Source organism: Magallana gigas, chromosome 7, assembly GCF_963853765.1.
Source record: "Magallana gigas chromosome 7, xbMagGiga1.1, whole genome shotgun sequence".
Classification (NCBI taxonomy): domain Eukaryota; kingdom Metazoa; phylum Mollusca; class Bivalvia; order Ostreida; family Ostreidae; genus Magallana; species Magallana gigas.
Window position 1 is genome coordinate 3,094,349 of NC_088859.1, and position 17,458 is coordinate 3,111,806.

General features: G+C 34.8%; 2 protein-coding genes across 3 annotated transcripts; one reads left to right on the forward strand and one right to left on the reverse strand.

Moving 5' to 3' along the window:
* Positions 1-733: 733 nt before the first annotated feature.
* LOC105325872 (uncharacterized) lies at positions 734-6,231 on the forward strand. 2 transcript variants are annotated; one of them, XM_034455603.2, is made up of 5 exons: positions 3,997-4,022; positions 4,602-4,662; positions 4,771-4,884; positions 5,014-5,151; positions 5,870-6,231. In XM_034455603.2, the coding sequence occupies exons 1-5, from the start codon at positions 4,012-4,014 to the stop codon at positions 5,990-5,992; spliced, it is 447 nt and encodes a 148-aa protein (XP_034311494.2). In that variant the 5' UTR covers positions 3,997-4,011; the 3' UTR covers positions 5,993-6,231. The 2 variants fall into 2 exon arrangements, with proteins under 2 accessions (XP_019921688.2, XP_034311494.2); XM_020066129.3 differs by lacking the exons at positions 3,997-4,022; positions 4,602-4,662 and adding an exon at positions 734-842.
* A 927-nt stretch (positions 6,232-7,158) lies between these two features.
* LOC105325873 (mucolipin-3) lies at positions 7,159-17,397 on the reverse strand. The gene is made up of 14 exons (XM_034455602.2): positions 17,219-17,397; positions 16,200-16,453; positions 15,024-15,215; positions 14,585-14,735; positions 14,267-14,381; positions 13,929-14,025; positions 13,581-13,677; positions 13,366-13,484; positions 12,885-13,034; positions 11,524-11,637; positions 11,121-11,243; positions 9,171-9,377; positions 8,821-8,969; positions 7,159-8,177 (listed from the first exon to the last, which is right to left on the reverse strand). The coding sequence occupies exons 1-14, from the start codon at positions 17,337-17,339 to the stop codon at positions 8,132-8,134; spliced, it is 1,935 nt and encodes a 644-aa protein (XP_034311493.1). The 5' UTR covers positions 17,340-17,397; the 3' UTR covers positions 7,159-8,131.
* Positions 17,398-17,458: the final 61 nt, after the last annotated feature.

The window sequence follows — 17,458 nt, forward strand, 5'->3', positions numbered from 1 at the left end:
CTAATGACGTAACATATGACTTAGACATGGTACTGTTTAGATAAACAGATGTACAATGAACATTTTTGGTTCTATAATTGATAACAAATTATTTTTCAGTAAAGAGATATTGCAAAAATACTTTAGAGCCCTTTTGGCCCCTAATTTGAGGGGCCAGCCCCTTTTTTCTGAAATCAAACAAAAGATCTAGTTAATTTGAACAACTTTTGCATTACATGTCTTAACAAAATATTTACACATAAAAAGCTAGGGCCGAAAATGTGCGATAATTTCGTGAAAAAAATTCGTGCCAATTTTCGAGCTCGGGCGAGCTTCGCCGCCTTGCGCATTTTTCAAAATATAAAATAAATAGGATCATCTACAAACATTCATCTACTATCCCTGAAAGTTTCATATTTCTATCGCAATTAGTTTTTGAGAAGTTACGTGGACAAAATGGTCCTTAAAAATTTACTAAATCCTCAAAATCTCAAACCGGAAGTGACGTCATCAGCCAGAAATTTTATAATATCAAGTACGTTTGATGCTCAATACGTCCTGTAAATTTCATGCAAATCGGTCGAGTAGTTCACGAGAAATAGCGTTCGAAAAAAGTCAGAAAAAAAATAAAAAATAAAATAATAATAAGGAAAAGAAACAATAGAATAACAAGAGGGTCTTCCGTCGGAAACGGAAGACCCTAAAAAAAGCTTTGCGTTAAAATTTATAAAAAAGTAAATCATGTACTAGTTCTCTAATGTTTCACCAAATTCGTATCCGGACTTTGGTTCTTTTTTTAGTGTCAGTATTCTATTTCCAGTAATATGTAGTCGGAATTCATTGAGTGATTACTGTGAAAAGAGGTAACTTGTATGGGTAATATGTTTTACGGTGTAACCGTTTGGAGGGCGAAGCCAATATAAATGGGGCTAGATCACTAGATGCCCTTTTAATCGTCTCTGGCATCATAAATTGTTTTGTTTGGACACTAATCTTATTGCTTATTAAATTTGTTCAAGCCCGGCCCAGATATGCACTACAGATATGCTATAGACTACAGTCTGCCCCAGGTTACTGTTTCCATCACATTTTGAAAATGTTATAGAAAAAAAATACAATTGAAATCCTTCATTAAAACATCTTTTTTTTACTCAGATTTTCACAGGAAAGAAAAATTTATCATTTGCAATACAAATCTCCATAGATTTTTATTTAACAGCCGCTTTTTCAGCCGAACAAGTCAGAGAGAGAGAGAGAGAGAGAGAGAGAGAGAGAGAAAATTCAAATACAAAAACCTGTAAACAAATTTTCATTCTGGTATGTAAATAAATTTTGTTTGAACACTGAAATATTTCTTCTTCATATGCCAAGGGTTTGTGATCCGCACCGCTCCTAGAGATCACAGTCCCTTGGCTAGCAAAGGTAGGGATATTTATGAATAACTAATAATGAAGCAAAAAATCTTGGGACAGTTAAAATTATTTTGATTCTATCAATATACATGTGTATTATTTTGATGTCTTATTGTCTAGTCTGAAGTAATTTATACATATATTGGATAATACCTGGCTGCAGCTACATGTAGTATCTACATCGCAGATCTCTGGATAATTTCTAAGCATGAAGTATTTTAACTTTTTACTCCCTTATTTCAAATGTATGCATTAAACATGAATTAAAGAGTAATGACGTATATTTTTTTAAAATAAGAAAATCAATTTATCTTGAGAATATTTCACTTGTATGGAAAGATATTAAGATTATTTTTGGTCCCTAAATTCACTAAAATTTGTCATCCAAACACTGAATTATTAAACATTCAATGATTGATTTGTGCATTAAAACTAGAGAATTGAGATAGTACCCAAGCTAATTCACATAATAAGGTGCAAATGATGTCCTTCATGTATATTGTACATTCCGGGGTGTATAATTTAATCTGAGTTTGTCTGACAAATGTCTTACATTTAGTGTTCAATGCATATTTGTGATTGTGAATGCAGATCAGTAATTCCTATTATAAATAATTTTTAAGTATTTAAAAAAAATGCTTATTACTCGAAATAATCTCCCTATTTGCTTTTATTTTTGTGGCGGTTTGGGAGTACTTTGAACATTTATTGTATTTTTTAATCATATACGAATGGTTTACACATTTTGGGGTGGGGGGGGGGGGGTGATGTAGAATGGGGAAATATTTTACAATGTGTCTGTCAAAGATTAGGATGTCTACACAATTAAGTTTTGATTATCTTTTGTTTTATATTGAATTAGTTATTGGTCGTAACTTATTTTTTTATTTATTTTGATAATTAATTTAAATTCTGGGTACGAAATGACCTGGGTATGAGTATGTTAGGCTGCGATTTGAGATGAAACCTAAAAATGAAATTTCAAATTGAAAGTTGGGGAAAAATCGTCTTTGGTGTTTTTATATAGTAATCAGAAAGCAAATTTAATTCAAATACATGATGTTATATTTAATAGCAATGAATTAAAACTGCTTCACTGTTGGGACACGTTTTTTGTCCAATCAGATGTCCTGAAATTCATTTAATCGGATCTAATGCAACTGTTGAAAGTTGTAGAATACGAAAATTTGTTTTCTTAATTAGGAATTAATTTTTCAAGAACACACTAGGTAAGTTTGAATGTACTTATCACTCATTAAACAAAGCTGATAAATTATCACCAAACGTGAAGTTAGTACGAGATTCAAATTCAACATGGACGCCGGTGATGTCACTGCGCGTGAAGTTATTCTTTTTTCCTCCATCTTGGAAATGTTTTTCAACTTCATAGGTATAGGGTGTAATTTCTATTTTTAGACATATATACACGTGTTGTCTATAGGGAGAGCTTCGCTCTCACGGGCCCTTCGGGCCCGTGAGAGGGCTTCGCCCTCTATAATAGTCTAATAGATTACTTAAATACAATGTTGCTTTTAAAAAATATTTGATTAATGCTTTAAGAAAATATTTGATTAAGAATTTAAAAACATTTTTCTTGACTAAGGCAGCTGTAAGGTACAAAACTGACGGTTTCTTATTGGTGTTTTCTACGGTCTACGGACGTTGCCCAAGAAGTTATAATCAAATTTTTAGCACTGGGACAACAGGGTTCAATTCGATTTCAATATGTTTACATTTTATAATACACCGATGGTTAATATTCCGCTACCAAGATTTGCGTTCTGACCATTGATAAAGTACAATCACATGGGCATCGTATCCGCTCTACACTCTGTGACATTGACATATATATAATATGTAAACGGTGTGACCGTTGGACCGAGCGCAGATTTAACACAGTGCAGTTTGATTTTTGTAGAATAAAATTAATTTGAAACGCACACAGTAGGATCCGCCTGGTTGCCTACTCAAATCATTAGCCAAAGTTTAACTAAACGTCGCGTGCTCAGTCTACATTGTGACGTCATATTTCAGACGTAAAACGTTCAAATTTTTGTCTTCGGAAATAGCCGAAGAGAGTAACGTTATTCCGAACTATTTTTTATTTCTTCTTTCATTGTTTATCAATTTAATTCATATGAATGCCGCTGTAATAAATTTGAATACTTTATTCGGTATCTAAAAGATCAGTTCCTTGACCTTAATGTTTTTATTTTCCATCTGATAATTCGATAAGACATACATAGAACATGTCGTGTTTCTTGATTGAAGTACTATTGAAAATTATCTGGTTTCCATTTTAATTTCTTTTAATTCGAATTACCTTCTACTGAAACACTGGAACTTATTTAATCTAGTTTAGGGGCAACAAACTTCGATAAGGACTGATCAATCAATGATCGAACTAACTTTTTAAAAACAAAATGGCTGCCAAGATGGCGGCGCCCAGGGCTGGAAGAAATTTTTTTTGGCCTTAGTACCCCTGATTCAACTTTCATTTTTCACTGATTTTCTTATATATACGTGTTACCATTAATCCTCGCTTCGCGAGGCGGGCTTCGCCCGCCTCTCGCTGCGCTCGGTATAAATACTACACGTAATAGAATGTAGAACAGATACGATGCCCCTGTGGTACAGTTCAGAATTTGTGACATGAATTGACATGCTCTTAATTTTGTACTCTATAGTCTGTTCCAAGTTATTGTTTGCATCACTTTTTGATGAATTTTAATAAGAACACACATACCTGTGAAAGAAATACAGTTGAAATCGTGAGGAGGAAAAATATCCAAGATATATCTTCATTGACACATTACCATTTTTCTTGCATAAAAGTTCACTTCATAGGAAAGAAAACAAATTTCTTACGGAGATTTTTAATGGAAATGTTTACATCTCAACTCACTCAGAATATCTTGCATAATTTTTCAATGTTATTATCTTGGCTTTTTCATGGCTGATGCAATGCTCAATCCCCGTAAGACTTTCTATTTTGGGTTGTGTATTGCAGCCTGAAGCAGTAGAGGGGGCATTTCAAATCAGACAATTTTTATATTAGTGCATGGATGAACGTAGTTAGAGCACAATGATATTCATGATTATAGAAATATCAAGCAAAAAGTGGTGGAAGCAAAAACTTGGGACAGAGTATAGTTTGTACTGTATTAATTGATAATAAATACATTGCATCATTTGCCACATCAAATTTAGTATAAAAAAAGCAGTATGGTGGCACATTCACACATGTGACTTCCAACATGCAAGATGCAAGGTACCGGTATTTATGTTGACATGCTACTTATTTATGTTAACATGCAACTTATTTATTGGCATGCCAGAATACTGTTCTTTTAGTGAATTCTTGTTGCTTCCTTTGTAGATGAGGATAGAAGAAATATGGCTGGTTTTGGCCTTGGTCCTTTTCGTCACAGAGTTTGTTGAGAGCAGGAAATACTATGACTATAAGCAATACACATACAGGAAAAAACGAGATGTAAGTGATCTTCTATAGTCTTACTTGACTAAGCAATTAAATTATTTTTCAATCGACAGTAACAAACTCATGGCAGGTCAATTTTAATCAGTATATACATGTAAAGAAAAAAGATTTTTGATCCCTTAGGACCGGAAATATAAGAATGCCAAGGCTCTGTGTGACACCAGACCAGAATGTCTGGCCAAGTACGGGGCAGAGCAGAGTGCCTGTGTCAGGAAGTGTATCTCAGAGTTCTGCTACAACGAACTGTACGCAGTGGACCCGGTAAGACACTTTATACCTCATGTTATAAAGACAGTGCATATTCATTCCAATAAAGCCAACACCGGTAGTAATTTACCAGGGTAATTTGTTTTAAAAACATTCAGGTAAACTATTCCATGGATGTTATGTGAAATGAATTCCATTGATGGAATATAGTTTTTTTTTTTACAAATTCCTGTTTGTTCATTATAAGTGATTGTACATTACATGCCAAAACATAAAGTATGCCATACCGGTAGTTTGCATGTTGAATCATTTGATGAACAGTAACACTGCAGTCAAATCTTTTAATATTCATTGATACTGTAAAGCAATTTTTCTGTTATTTGCATGCGAGAAATATTCTCAAGGTTCGCTATAGTTTGCAAATATTTCTTGTCATGAATCAGTTTTCAAAGATCCCTAGTTAAAATGTTCTGATATCTTGCATTTTCATTGCGAAAATTTGTCGCCAAAACCAGTTTATATTCTGTAAATCTCAAAAATAAAGTCGCCAATAAAAGTTGGTTTACAGTACCGGTAATCTACCTAAATATCCAATGTTGCTTACAATGTATATGCATGGCAAGATGGTGCCACAGCATTTACCTAAACTTATTTGTAAAAGTTGAAGTGTTGTTATGACACAATACATGTACTGAAAACATTTTGTAAAATTAGATTTTGTTTTATTTCAACATTAAGACGTTTGTCAATAAAACTGTTGACTGATTTTCAGCTGGAAGATGGAGAGATTGACGTAAGATTGAATTCCTTTAAGGGCTGTCTCTCCCAAGACAAGAGTAACAAACACAACGAAAAACTGCCAGGGGAGAGTAATCCGGACCTTGGCATCGGATGAGATTACATTAAACTATTTCCATGAAAGAGTAGTCCCTGTGTTGGAGATTATGTGAACTGAATAATTGTGTTTACTTTTTAATTGTAAGGCTGGTCCAAATTATACTATGCATGTGTCAAATAAGGAGTGGGCAATAATATGTATGTGTGGAAGTGAATACATGTACAGTGATAACGGATAGATTTGAATTGCTTTCACAACTCTGCATATTGATGAATAAACAATTTTTTTATGAAAAACTTTGTCTCTGTTTATTCAACACTGACTCTTTCAGATGCAGATCTGTAGCTTCCCAGGAAAAGAGTCAACATGTCATACTGTGGTCGTCACCTCCAATTTTCCCAGAGAGCTTAATTCTGTTCACCAGACTCAGAAACTTTTTTGCCAAATTCTATTAAAAAATACAAAATCCATTTTATTGAGTTTTATAAATTATTTGACACATTTTTGATTAAATACAGTTTGCTCATAGTATATATAGGATATTTACCATGCAGAAAGCTCACAGTATATATAGGATATTTATCATGCAGTATAGTCTTTTTATAAAGGAGTATACTGGTACATTGTACTGTATACAGAGAAATATTTTTGCCCCTTTCGCCTGCGTTGTCAGCATGCAAATTTAAGACTGGGTGAATTCTACTGTCTTAAATTGTCTCTTTTTAGACACAATTGAGTATGGGCGAATTCAAGACAGGGCAAAACTTTGCAAGTTAAGAAGGGCAAAAATCACACAGGGGCAAAAATAACCCTGTATACAGTACCACTGAAATGTGGTAAAATTACTATAAAAATCTATATTTTATCACATTGATGATAAAATATGCATTGTAGTCAGGTGGTAAATAATTTTATATAAATTGAGAGGACAGGAACTAAATCCCCTTGAAAAAATATTTGGTTGCAAACCATGAAAATACATTTCTTTTGTGCCATGTTTTTAGCTCCAGCACAATATACATGTAAGCATGGAAATTAAATTTCTTGGGACATCCACAGTTGTGTATCACATTAAAGATTTTTCTTCATAAATTTTGAGGAAAAAGAAACTTGTCTGAAGTGTCAGTAAAGTTTACATTAGATTATCAATGTATTGCCATCACAGTGGATCTCGTTACAGTTTCATCAGCGGGCCCATTATTTGTAAATTTAAAAAAAAATCATGAAAGTCAATGCTTTTTATTACAAAAGAACATATAATGCACATAACTGTGGGGTAATGTTCACCCAGAGTAGAACAGCACTATAAACTCTAGCTGCTCTTTAATGACAACCATATTTGATCTGCTAGAACATTCCTAGTAGACTATTTCATTATCTGAGGACAAGGCAGGTGTTTCGGACACAAGCACATGTAATTATGCTTACAATCTCAAAAATAAATTGACATTCAACTTTCATTCTTTTTTAAATGTCATGTAAAGCACATAAATTACAATAATTAGCATTAACACTTAAACTTAGCACTTTGACGGTGTACATAGGACCATAAATGTTATCCTATGTGGAAGACACGTAAAGTCTGCCCTGTATTGCACTCTGCAGTTTTATACAACATAAATATAAAAAAATAATTATTAAAATGCACCAAATATAATGCACACAGTGCATCTCACTATACAACTTCCTGAGTTTTGTCATCCCTTTGTTTATCCTTATTAAATTCTGCCCTGTGATCACTGATAATGATACACAGTTTGAGCATACTTTAAGGACAACAGACCAGATACAGCATTTCAATAAGTTCTGGAAAGAATAACACTAAGTAGTCACATAACCAAGGGAAAGTTCTCTGTCTTACAAGCAGGTTTTGGAACTTTAAATCACACACACACACATACATGTAAATACACAAGTATACTGGTAATTCAGACACACATTCATGTACTGGGAAAAAATATTATGTCCATGCATGACTATTTTATGGTGTCATTCTGAACACTAGCAGACATCACAGATAGCAATAAAAAGCTGAGGTCTCCAGACAATGAGCTGCAACTGGTTTAATGGTTTATGCTGATGAATATCATAAATCTCCCTCTCCTCACACACAGCTTTGTGCTCCCAGCGAGTTATTAGTCTCTGAGACCTGGAATGAGGCAAGTTCTGGAAATCTGACTTCCTACAGTTTAGCCCTCAGTTCAGGAGGCTTGTGTATTCTGATTGACTACCTGTATTCTTTCTGTAAATATAATAAACATATTAATATACAGTACCATAAAATGGTTTCTTTTTTAATAAATGACTAAATGTAAACATGTATATGTACTTGTTCGTGTACACTTTTGAAGCTAAAGCTTACAAAGTATTAAAACTAAATTTTTCCAATTTTGTTGGACAAGTATGTCTAAGAAAGAAAGGACAAGTATGCTCAAAGAATAAATATACCCACAATGCATTAATGCATTTCATACTTTTTAACGTTAACAATTATCATCACTTGCTATCAAAAGATGACCCACAAAATTTGATCATAGAATACAACTACATGTATGTATTTCTTGTCCAAATAAAAGAAATCAGCCCCACAAAAACTTACATGCATTTTTTTTTCACAATTTTACTTTAATTTATATTTAAAATTAAATGTTGTATCTTAATTCATTGACCTTTTTGACAATTTTTGAAACTGCATGGTGTTTGAATCACAGACAACATATAACTTACACATTAGGAATTCTTTACAAATAGTTAACTTTTCAAATTAAACATGTTTATAATTTATGTATTTCATGAAATGCAAAAATACAAGATTTACATGTATATTTCTGATGTGCCTTAGATCGAAATAAATAAATCTATTAAAATATGGTAAAGTTACTCACTTTTTACAACAAAAGCAGCACAGAAATGATAAGACAGAGCAGGAGCACGCATTATCCTCTCCCCGGTAAAGCTCTGAGTCAGGGGCATCCTCACACTGGTCAATGAACTCAAACAGCTCACTCTTGGGGAATCCCTTCTCATAATACTCCTACAAAAACAGATCAAACCTACTCACACAAACGTCTTGAGGAATTCCTGCTAACAACACTCATGTGTAGATAAATCAGCTAAATAGCCAAGCAATTAATTGGCTAAAACCTATCAGTGCTCTTTGTCTTTCAATCCCTTTATCATGCAGTAAACATTCAGTACAAAGTTAGAGCATTAATTTCTCACTTATAACACTGACCTTGATAGTTTCATAGGTGTCAAGGATAACAGCTATAAATAGATTGAGTACTGCGTAAATGAACAGAGAGATAAACAGGTAGAGGTAGATCCTGCTGAAGTACCACACGACGATGTCCTCCGTCACCGTCGCTGAGAACGTCGTAAACATATCGTCCCCATTCACCAACGAAAACAGGCACTCTGATGTTGTACTTAGATGGCGAAACTGAAAAACAATAACTTTAAATAAGACAAAGAACAAAGCAAGTCACAATGTCCATATTCTTGTGGCATTGTTAACTTAGCTTTGTTATAAATTCCCCCTCAGCCCAGATATAGAACCACTTACAAGTACTTTGATGTGATAGTGACTGAAATGGCCAAGCCATACAACATGAAGCCAAGACATACAACCACTTACTTTGATGTAGTAGGCCTAAGTCCAGACTTACGACCACTTACTTTGATGTGGTAGGCCTAAGTCCAGACATACAACCACTTACTTTGATGTGGTAGGCCTAAGTCCAGACTTACGACCACTTACTTTGATGTGGTAGGCCTAAGTCCAGACATACAACCACTTACTTTGATGTGGTAGCCCAAGTCCAGACATACAACCACTTACTTTGATGTGGTAGGCCTAATTCCAGACATACAACCACTTACTTTGATGTGGTAGGCCTAAGTCCAGATATACGACCACTTACTTTGATGTGTTAGGCCTAAGTTCAGACATACAACCACTTACTTTGATGTGTTAGGCCTAAGTCCAGACATACAACTACTTACTTTGATGTGGTAGGCCTAATTCCAGACATACAACCACTTACTTTGATGTGGTAGGCCTAAGTCCAGACTTACGACCACTTACTTTGATGTGGTAGGCCTAAGTCCAGACATACAACCACTTACTTTGATGTGGTAGCCCAAGTCCAGACATACAACCACTTACTTTGATGTGGTAGGCCTAATTCCAGACATACAACCACTTACTTTGATGTGGTAGGCCTAAGTCCAGATATACGACCACTTACTTTGATGTGTTAGGCCTAAGTTCAGACATACAACCACTTACTTTGATGTGTTAGGCCTAAGTCCAGACATACAACCACTTACTTTGATGTGGTAGGCCTAAGTCCAGACATACAACCACTTACTTTGATGTGGTAGGCCTAAGTCCAGACATACGACCACTTACTTTGATGTGGTAGGCCTAAGTCCAGACATACGACCACTTACTTTGATGTGGTAGGCCTAAGTCCAGACATACAACCACTTACTTTGATGTGGTAGGCCTAAGTCCAGACATACAACCACTTACTTTGATGTGGTAGGGACCTAAAACAGCCCAGCCACAGAACATAAAGCCCAGATACAGCATCATGGTGGTGACAGCATCATGGTGGTAGGCCTAATTCCAGACATACAACCACTTACTTTGATGTGGTAGGCCTAAGTCCAGACTTACGACCACTTACTTTGATGTGGTAGGCCTAAGTCCAGACATACAACCACTTACTTTGATGTGGTAGCCCAAGTCCAGACATACAACCACTTACTTTGATGTGGTAGGCCTAATTCCAGACATACAACCACTTACTTTGATGTGGTAGGCCTAAGTCCAGATATACAACCACTTACTTTGATGTGGTAGGCCTAAGTCCAGACATACAACCACTTACTTTGATGTGGTAGGCCTAATTCCAGACATACAACCACTTACTTTGATGTGGTAGGCCTAATTCCAGACATACAACCACTTACTTTGATGTGGTAGGCCTAAGTCCAGACATACAACCACTTACTTTGATGTGGTAGGCCTAAGTCCAGACATACGACCACTTACTTTGATGTGGTAGGCCTAAGTCCAGACATACGACCACTTACTTTGATGTGGTAGGCCTAAGTCCAGACATACGACCACTTACTTTGATGTGGTAGGCCTAAGTCCAGACATACAACCACTTACTTTGATGTGGTAGGGACCTAAAACAGCCCAGCCACAGAACATAAAGCCCAGATACAGCATCATGGTGGTGACAAGGAACCGCATCAGGTCTGGACACGCCTTCTTCAACACCACGGTCAGAATCTGTAGAACACAAAATCACTTTGTTATTTGAACTCTTCATGATATCAAGAAACATTGTTAAGTGAGAAATCTATTTAAATATACATATTAAAACAATTATACACGTACATTTTTTATCAGATCACTTGTACATGTACTATCTTTATTAAGCTCTGCTGACAATCAAAGCCCCTCTATTAACCAAGTTACAGCAACAAGTACCTAATTTTCTGTTACTGCTCCATGTAAAATGGCAGGTAGTGACAATGTTTTTACATACATCAATCTGTGAAGAACTTACATTGAAGGTTTTGAAGAAGCCGATGTATCTGATGACCCCCATCCACACCAGGAGGCTCCCAATACCCAGCATCAGAGCGCAGATGTCGTAATTCTCAGAAGAACTCTGAGCATGCTGGGAAGGAAAACAATATTGCAACATAAGTCACAGTCTACAACTTCATTCTATTGACAAATTAGAAATCAAAAGACATTTTTGCAGAGCCTAAATTAATGTATTTAGCTGGGTTTAAACACAATGCAGAATGGTAATAATGATTTTTTGAAAACGTTTTTCATATTTGTAGTGGTATATTTTTTGAAAACCAAAAGTAATAAGAGGACACATGAATAAATTTCTGATTTTTTGAAAATGTATTGTTGAGTCCCTTGTTTTCTAAATTGGGAGAGATACTTTACCTAATTATTGGATACAATTACAGTGAGTATGATAATGAAATGTGTTCAAATGAGTGCAATTTTACATGTTGAAATGAAGGCCTATTGATATGTTGTACAGAGACTTGAAAAGATGAGACATCTTGAAATCTAGTACTCTTGACAGTTTCCAGCTATGTTTTTTATTCACAAGAAACTAATTTAAAACCACTAGCTAATGATCTAGATCCTGTTTAATACAGACATTGACCTAGCTGTTCATTTACAAAACCAACCCCTAAAGTGTAAAAGTTACATTTAAGATAGACACAAAGACAAACGTCAAAATCAGAAATTCTGCCAGCTGTTTATATAAGTGTTTCCTCAAACAGTTGCAGAAATATGTCCATTATTATACATATAAGGTCTGAGTGTGTATGTTTGTGTGTGTGTGTACATACATATATGTGAGGTGTGAGTGTGTAAGGGGGAGGGGGCTGTAAGTCTCTGGATGTGTCTAGGATTTGCAGTGTGTGAGAAAGTTTGAGAAATTGGTGTTTGGTTTTGTCATCTACTATCAATGCCAGCATCTAAGTTTCACCATTAGATTAAATAATTCTTTACAAAACACTAATTAAAACAAATTAGAAAAGGATCATAATTAAAAATGTAAGCAATCTAAATTTACAACAAAATTTAACACTGTTTTAAAGAATTAGAAGTGGGTGGTGACTAATAGGGAATGGGATATTGAGATACTCTGAAGGGGGATTAGAGAAGTGTTGAGGTGGACACCAGAAATTCATATATCCCCCTAATAAAATCCTCTGGGTGCAGAAGTGTAACGAAGTTACCGTAATAGGGTCATAATCAATAGCCTGGTCATCAAAGTCTGGGAATAGGTCCTTGTTATAAAATATAGTCTTATATCATCCAAATATTATCCAAAACTATGGATAAAGCTTATTATCTTCACACTGTACATGTTCTATAATTGGCACTTACTCGCCTCTCGAGCTGAATTTTGAAGCTGGATCCCACCACAGTTAGAACATCATTGATCACAATCAACACGTACCAAAGGTTGACAAACTCAAACCTGTCATGAAAACTCAAGTCCTTCCTGTGCCGAGTCTTGAAAAACTGCACTGTTTCCTGTAAATGATACCTAAGTTAAATAGCATGTATTAATCTAACTAACATGTAACAGGGTGTGAAAGGTCAAGTCTCAACCAAGAGTCAATCCCAGTGCTTCTGGTGTACTATACCAGCGCACTAAATATTGAGACATTGAGACCCTATATATTGACTGACAGTCACACACAACAAAACATCGGAAAAACTCACTGGCACTCATATCAGGTGAGCTAAAAAGAAAGTTGCAAAATAAATGCCTTGGTTAGCCAACAGAAGCACTTCGATGTGCTTTGTAAACTGAACCAAAAGAAATGAAATGTACCATAAACCTTTTGAGGAAAATACTAACCACCCGGAGATTGTGAGCTCTGTACAGGGAGCGGATACACAGGAACGAGGAGAACACGCTGACAAGGATCACAAAAATGTCAAACAACATCTGCTCCACTTTGTCGTCATCTTCATCTGCTGCAATACGAATGACAAATTCACTCCTGAATTGATGCTACAGTATTGACACATGACGATTAATGAAAACACTGTGTAAAAAATTGTAGTCCTTACAGAAATTGGAAAACTTTCCGCTGCACTTGAATTCATTCAAGGATGAGAAAAGATTGACAACCATTTGACCATCCTTGTTTTGGTCATCAAACACGATCTGTAAATAATAGAGGAGAATCAACTCTAACAACCAACATGGAAACTTTGCTGAAACATTACAATTTGAATGAGTCATTAAAGCTCCAATTAGTACGTGTATTCAAATAGGTACACGTTCTGTGGATTACATTGTACTGAATACATAATTATTAAAAATAATAATCAATGTTTTTATACAAAATATATAACTATGAAATATGTACTCGGTATATCAGTTTATATTTATGCTTGATAGCCAGTTGTACATACCCTGCCTGAAATCCTGAAGCACTCTGGTTCATAGGTTTTCTTCTCTAATGCCAGACGAAGGGAACGCAGATTGAACTTTAACTCAATCGTTAGAATTCTACATTAATTAAAAGTTTGACTGATAAAGCTTTGTATTTAAACAATGATAGAGCTCATTTAACAGCCCAATATCTTTATATTGGTCATTTGAATTGAAATAAACTATGTCCAGGAGAATTACCAAGTACACCTCACACAGCTACATGAACATATAATTCAAAATCAAAGCTTTATAGAATTAATATCAAATACACGTAGTCTCATTTTTATTCAAAGCACTGAAAAAAAATATACTGTACCGATCATACACAAGGGTTTTGTTATTTTTATTCATAATAGCCTGGAGGTCAAACTGTAGTTGTGTTGTGTTTGTTGTCCTATTGTAGACAGGCACTGGCTCCAGATAAAAACAATCTACAAACAAATGTCAATGCTGTGTATGTTAGGAGAACTGGTTGATTAAACATTTAGCTGTACTCCTGTGTTTCAATTAGTATGTATGAAAACTACCTTAATAACAAGCATAAGAAAATCCAAAAATTCAAGTTCTGGTCCCTGGAGGAATACCTGTGACGATTTCAGCATTAAATACCTGTGACGACTTCAGCATTAAATACCTGTGACGACTTCAGCATTAAATATGTAGGTGTCGTTCTGGAACACCTTGCCCTCGCGGTACTGCTTCACACACATATTCATGTACCTCCTAGTATTGTTTTTGAATGCAAACCTTACCGAGCCCAAAGTCAGCTGTTCAGTCTGATTAAACTGTAAAACAAATACTGGTATTGATGCATTTGTGATGGAATGCTAGGACAAAATTTATTTATTAGATCTTGTGTTATCATTTTCTTTCAAAAATACATTGAAGCTCTTAATTATTTCATACAAGTTAAAAGGAATGTCAGTACACTTTAATCTTGTGCAACTATCATTGTGGCATGACAAATACGACCTCTTGACTCCCAATATAGTTCACACAAAATAAAAGGTTTTACTCTTCAACGTTTGCACATCGTGGAAATTATTTGCAACTGTTGATACTCATATGCTTACCCGATTCATGGCAAAGTTGATATGGTCCACTAGGTCGGTGGCTGTGTAGATAGCGTACAGTCCCGTGGCTGGGGGGTAGGGCATGGTCTCAAAGCTGGGGTCCCATTGCTGGAGGTACATGTGCTTCATGGCAATGTTGTTCTTCTCCACATACTCCACAAACAAGGCTCTCTGATAACCAAACATCACCAGCTGCCAAAGACAAGGCAATCAATCAGTGTTGTAGACATACTCAATTCTTATAACATGTACTCTAGCTAACAAATGAATGTAAACTTGAGATGAGAGCATCTGATGTGACATATGCCTTTTCCATGAAATTGTGCTTTAAGAGTGGCTAAGCCAAGTTAGGTTATAAATTTAGTTTAAAACGTATCAAAAAACTAACATCTTAAATTTGTGACAAATAATGCTGTCAGAAAATTATCTACAGTGAAAGCTGCATGGTCAGATTTTTCCGCTTTTAGACTATCAAACAATTTTCCATACAAACCAATTATCTTAGAAAGTTATAGATTTTTCGCCTATTTACACCAGCAGAGTCTGTCTCCTTTCAAAGTTAGAAATATTCGAAGTACATAAAATAATTTCTTTATTGGCACATATTAAACAAACCAAACAGCAACATGGGAATGTTTAGAAAGGAAATATTTGGTTTCCTCCCGAAATGATTAGGTTTATTCAACCCACATTTTATGCATCAATTGTAAACAAAGCAAACTTTAAAAATATTACTGAACAAAATGTACACAGGTTATGTTTGATTTGCCAAATTTCCTTTATTTATAGCAATGTCAAAGTTGTAATACAATTATTGCTGCCTTGACGTCAGGTGAAATAACACTGTACCCTTTTGTTTCGTTTGATTTGCAAACAAATTTTGTACATCATTTTTCATTGAAACATGGCTTTAAATATTTGACCGGGAAAACTACTAATGTCTTTTATTTTACACTTGCTTAGCATACATGGCATAACCATCAGTTAAAGCGTTCATAAAATTTGATATAAAATCGGACCACGCAGCTTGAATATTTTTAATAAATTTCTGTATCTTTATTGATAGTACTCTCATCTGAACAAGCTAGACTTGTCTGCCATACATAAAGTGACTTGATTGAGCTTGTTTATCTAAATTGTGAGAAGACTGTATTCTGTCATCAAGGTAATCCTTACCTGGGCAGTCACCAAAAACACCTTGAAGATCTGTAGCAAAAGTTTCCATGGACACTTTCTTTTGGCTTTAAATTTTTCATGTGGACCCATGAAATAAAATTTGAGTTTCCTACGTAAACGATCCTCCATATATGGGGTATAGAAAGATGCCATCCTCTTCATTGGTTTCTTTGGGTTTGGGGTTTCTGTTGTTTGGCCGGCAGTATTATCAATATCATCTGGGAGGATGTTTGTGCTTGCCATATTTGTTAACTCTACAATATAATGTCATAAAATCAAATCAAATCAATAATCATTCATACAATTTGGAATGATTATACATATAAACAAACTTAAATAAGTAAAATAACATTATAAAAAATCAAAGCACAAATATAATACATGAAATTGTTATATATCCATCAATTTTTCCTTTCTTGATACTGTTAGTTTTACAAAGTGTGACCTTATTTTCAGGATTATCACACTGTGGGTTTCAGAATCCATATCACCAATTTCTAAATCTGATGACTTAGTACACATTAAACAATGTCTGCTTTAAGTGTATTTAAATAGAGGTCATTTAAATATAGCTTTGTCGAATAAGTAAACGTCATACAATTGATTTTAAAAAGATAGTTTTAAAATTAAAACTTTAAAATGTACAAGGGTATAAAATAAATTTATCATAATGCACAGTAACTTGAACCAAAGAGCCAGATCATGTCTCGTAGCAAGTCGTGGACTATCGGATCACACTTGACGCTTTGCATCTCGTTTGATTTGATGATCCACGCCTGGCAACTTGACGTGATCGACCCTTTGTATCAAGTTACTGTTTTAATTTTTTAAAACACATTAAAAGAATAACTCATAGATACCATTTCTGAATCATTAGGAAATGACAAAATGACAAATAAAAAGAAAAATGAATATACATTCATTCTTTTTCTTAAACCAGAGACATAAATAACAATGTTAACTAAGTTTGTTTTTTTTTTTCGTCTTTCATCAACATTCATTGTATTCTATTTTCATACCGTTGATCCGTGGACGGTGGTTGCTTCGGGGTTGCGACTCAAGACGTTGTTTTTCTGGTTCACCGTTACCTGAGACCTTGAGATTATCTTCCTTTAGTTTTAATTCCTTGTTGTCTGCCATTCAATCATTACTTCAAGGCCAATGAAGTGAAAGTCAGCTGACGTTGCCATAAACCATTCTAATTGATAAATTTCCAACAAGTTCTTGTATATATTCATGATCAAATAAAAATAATTCGT